Genomic DNA, 4,279 nt, shown 5'->3' with positions numbered 1-4,279 from the left:
TAGTCTATAGTCTAGTCTATAGTCTAGTCTATAGTCTAGTCTATAGTCTAGTCTATAGTCTAGTCTATAGTCTAGTATATAGTCTAGTCTATAGTCTAGTCTATACTCAAGTCAATAATCTAATCTATAGTCTAGTCTATAGGCTAGTCTATAGGCTAGTCTATAGTCTAATATGTAGTCTATAGTCTAGTTTTTAGTATGTTCTAAAGTCGAATCTGTAGTCTAGTCTATAGTCTAGTTTTTAGTGTACTCTAAAGTCTATAGTCTAGTCTATAGTCAAGTCAATAATCTAGTCTATAGTCTAATCTATAGTCTGGTCTATAGTCTAGTCTATAGTTCAGTCTATAGTCTAATCTATAGTCTAGTCTATAGTCTAATCCTTAGAATGGTTTAGTCTTTAGTCTATTGTAGTCTAATATAAATTCTAGTGTACAGTCTAGTCTAAGTTCGAGTGTACGGTCTAGTATTTTGTTTAATCTATAGTCTACAATTTGATCCAGTCTACTTTATAGTATTTTCTATAGTCTTATCTATAGTATTTTCTATAGTCTATTTAATAGTTTGGTATAGTCTAGACTGTAGTCTTGTTTATAGTCAAGTCTGTAGTGTACTGTCTAGTCTAGTTTACAGTCTATTTTATAGTCTAGTCTTTATTCTTAATCGAATCTCTTCTTTTGTATAAAATTGCCAATTGAAATTTTCTTGTACAATTAACATTTTATACTGTTTTCGTATTAACTTTTGTAAGTTATTTATTTTAAGCTAAAAAACAAATATAATTGTTATAAACAAAATTTTAAACTATGCTGAACACAAACAAATTAAAATACTTAATAAACAAGCTCAATTACTGTAATTATTATTAAAAGATTATTTTTTACGCTTTGAAAATAACAAAAAACAAAGATTTTATGTAAAAATAAATGTTAAAGTAATAAAAGAGAAGTATTTTGTAAAAAAAAAATCTACAAAAATAAGAGTTTTATTGGAATGTAACACGTTTAAAGGTTCTACTGTGGATTCATTGGGAAACACAACGCTTTTTATAGAGACCACACACTACCCGAGCCATTGCGGGAAGAAAAGTTTCACTCATTCCTACCATCTTCAGTTGTTGGTTCTTTAAAGCCTGGATTTTTAATCGTTGTGGCTGATGAGGGTGAGGCAGCATCTATCATCTTGGAGAGATTTGCACCAAGCCCTTTAAACATCATTTAAAGCTAATACAAGTAGTAATTTTCTTAAGATAATAACAATAATCTAAAATAAAGATACAGAAAAAGCAAAAATCTTTAGTCTTTTATTCAGTTCAAGATCTGAAACAGTTCCACAAATAAAGATCTAAAACAATTCCAAAGTTTTAGAGCAAGAACCCCTAAATTTTTGGAAAATTTTTAGAGGAAAAAATATTTTGTAGTATTTTGTCATCAGTCCGAAATTAAGTTCGAAAATTTTGATGATATATTGGTTACAGATCCACTTTGAGTTCATTTTCGGATTCAGCTTAGATACTTATCCTAAATGTAAAATTTTGGCAGCCCTAGGCCTCAAGACCCCGGTATACTACCACAAATTGCCAAAAATAAAAAAATTTCCGAGAATTTTGATGAACCATAGGTCCTAGGTCCATTCTGACTTTATTTTTGGATTCAGCATGGAATTTTACTAGAAAGGTGAGTTTCCAGCCATATTCGACCAGTAGTTTCCGAGTTTGAAGCAAAATTAAAAAAAGGCAAACATTTTGACCTTGGACCCATACTAGAACCAAAAATTTTAAATTTTTTTTCTTTAAACTCGAAAACTACTGGGCGAATCTGGCTGGAAACTCACCTTTCTGGTGAATTTCGACGCTGAATCCGAAAATGGACTCAGAATGGACCTAGGACCAATATTTCATCAAAATTCCCGACAATTTTTTGTTTTTAGCAATTGGTGCTGTAATTCGGGAATCTTAAGACCGAGGATAACTAAAATTTGTCATTTAAACGTAGAATATATGCCGAGTCCAAAAATGGTTTCAGAATTGGGCTAGGTCCAATATTTCATAAATAATTCAGCTCAACAATTTTGAACCAAATATCCCATGAAATTTCATTTTACATCAAAATTTTGCTAATGTGTGAGGTTCTTGTCTTGGCTAGAAAATGTTTTCCTACAGTCAAGACAAGAACTCTTACATGTAGGGAACTTTTTGCAAAATTTTGAGATGAAATAAAATTTTGTAGTACAATTGGTATAAAATATTGTATGGACAATTTCGACTAAATATTGGACTTAGGTCCACTATAGGCTTATTTTTGAATTGAGATGAAGTACTAATCTTGAATGTAAAATTTTAGCAGCTCTAGGCCTCAAGACCCCGGAATAATACCACAAATTGCCAAAAATAAAAAAATTCCTGGAAATTTGATGAACCATAGGTCCCAGGTCCATTCTGACTTCATTTTTGGATTCAGCATGGGATTTTACCAGAAAGGTGAGTTTCCAGCCAGATTCGACCAGTAGTTTCCGAGTTTGAAGCAAAATTAAAAAAGGCAACTTTTTTGACCTTGGACCCATACTAGAACCAAAAATTTTAAATTTATTTTTTCTTTGCTTTAAACTCGAAAACTACTGGGCGAATCTGGCTGGAAACTCACCTTTCTGGTGAATTTCGACGCTGAATCCGAAAATGGACTCAGAATGGACCTAGGACCTATATTTCTTCAAAATTCCCGAGATTTTTTTATTTTTAGCAATTGGTGCTGTAATTCGGGAATCTTAAGACCGAGGACAACTAAAATTTGTTATTTAAAAGTAGAATATATGCTGAATCCAAAAATGGTTTCAGAATTGGGCTAGGTCCAATATTTCATAAAAATTTTTGCACAGACATTTTGAAGCAAATATCCCACGGAATTTCATTTCACATGAAGATTTAGCATAATATGTGAGGTTCTTGTCTTGGCTAGCAAATGTTTTTCAACAGTCAAGACAAAAACCCTTAAATGGAGGAAAATTTTTGCAAAATTTTAAAATAAAGTAAAATTTTGTAGGACAATCGGTGTGAAATTTTGTATGGATAATTTTGATTAAATATTGGACTTAGGTCCACTATAGGTTCATTTTTGGATTGCGATGAAGTACTAATCTTAAATGTAAAATTTTGGAAGCCCTAGGCCTCAAGACCCCGGTATAATACTACAAATTGCAAAAAATAAAAAAATTCCGGGAATTTTGATGAAATATAGGTCCCAGGTCCATTCTGACTTCATTTATGGATTCAGCATGGGATTTTACCAGAAAGGTGAGTTTCCAGCCAGATTCAGCCAGTGGTTTCCGAGTTTGAAGCAAAATTAAAAAAAGGCAAAAAATTTGACCTTGGGCCCAACTAGAACCAAAAATTTAAAATTTATTTTTTTCTTTGCTTTAAACTCGAAAACTACTGGGCGAATCTGGCTGGAAACTCACCTTTCTGGTGAATTTCGACGCTGAATCCGAAAATGCACTCAGAATGGACCTGGGACCTATATTACATCAAAATTCCCGACATTTTTTTATTTTTAGCAATTTGTGCTGTAGTTCGGGAATCTTAAGACCGAGGACAACTAAAATTTGTTATTTAAAAGTAGAATATATGCTGAGTCCAAAAATGGTTTCAGAATTGGGCTAGGTCCAATATTTCATAAAAATTTTCGCACAGACATTTTGAAGCAAATATCCCACTGAATTTCATTTTACATGAAGATTTAGCATAATATGTAAGGTTCTTGTCTTGGCTAGCCAAGACAATAAAATGTAGATGCCTGTTTCCAGTCCTTAGTTTCCTAGTTTATTTTTGCTTTAATCTCTTAACTTACTGATAGAATCTGTCTTGTAAGTGACCTTTCAGGTAAAAACCCCCCTCTGAATCCAAAATTGAACTCAGAATAAACCTAAGTATTATCATTTAATCTTAATTTCGGATTTCGTGAACGAAAATATCTAGAAAGTGGTTGTTTTGGTATCTAATGAAGATTAGAAACCTGTAAAAACACACCTTTAAACTTACCTCTGATTCTTCAGATTGTCAAAAAATAAAACTCATTTTATTCTGATATTTATCAATTAGTTTTCTTTATTGAATATTTAATCTTAATACTTATACATTTGTAGTTAGTATTAAGAATATCATTTTTATTGTAGTCTGGTCTATAGTCTAGTAAATAGTCAAATATATAGCCTAGTCTATAGGCAAGTCTATAGTCTAGTTTATAGTCTACTCAATAGTTTAGTCTATAGTCTAGTCTATAGTCTAGTC

General features: G+C 31.7%; 1 protein-coding gene across 1 annotated transcript in view; it reads left to right on the top strand.

Annotated features, from left to right (window-relative positions):
• Window positions 1–3,256: 3,256 nt before the first annotated feature.
• The window catches only part of LOC124418731 (PDF receptor), a 3,673-nt gene continuing 2,650 nt past the window's right edge, over window positions 3,257–4,279 (top strand). The window contains exon 1 of the mRNA XM_046945945.1: window positions 3,257–3,286. Within this exon, the coding sequence (XP_046801901.1) occupies window positions 3,257–3,286 (30 nt within the window). The remainder of the gene's footprint in view (window positions 3,287–4,279) is intronic.

This window comes from Lucilia cuprina, chromosome 3 (assembly GCF_022045245.1).
Source record: "Lucilia cuprina isolate Lc7/37 chromosome 3, ASM2204524v1, whole genome shotgun sequence".
In the NCBI taxonomy this organism is placed as follows: domain Eukaryota; kingdom Metazoa; phylum Arthropoda; class Insecta; order Diptera; family Calliphoridae; genus Lucilia; species Lucilia cuprina.
Note: the sequence above shows the minus strand (reverse complement) of the source record. Positions and strands in the feature narration are given on the sequence as shown.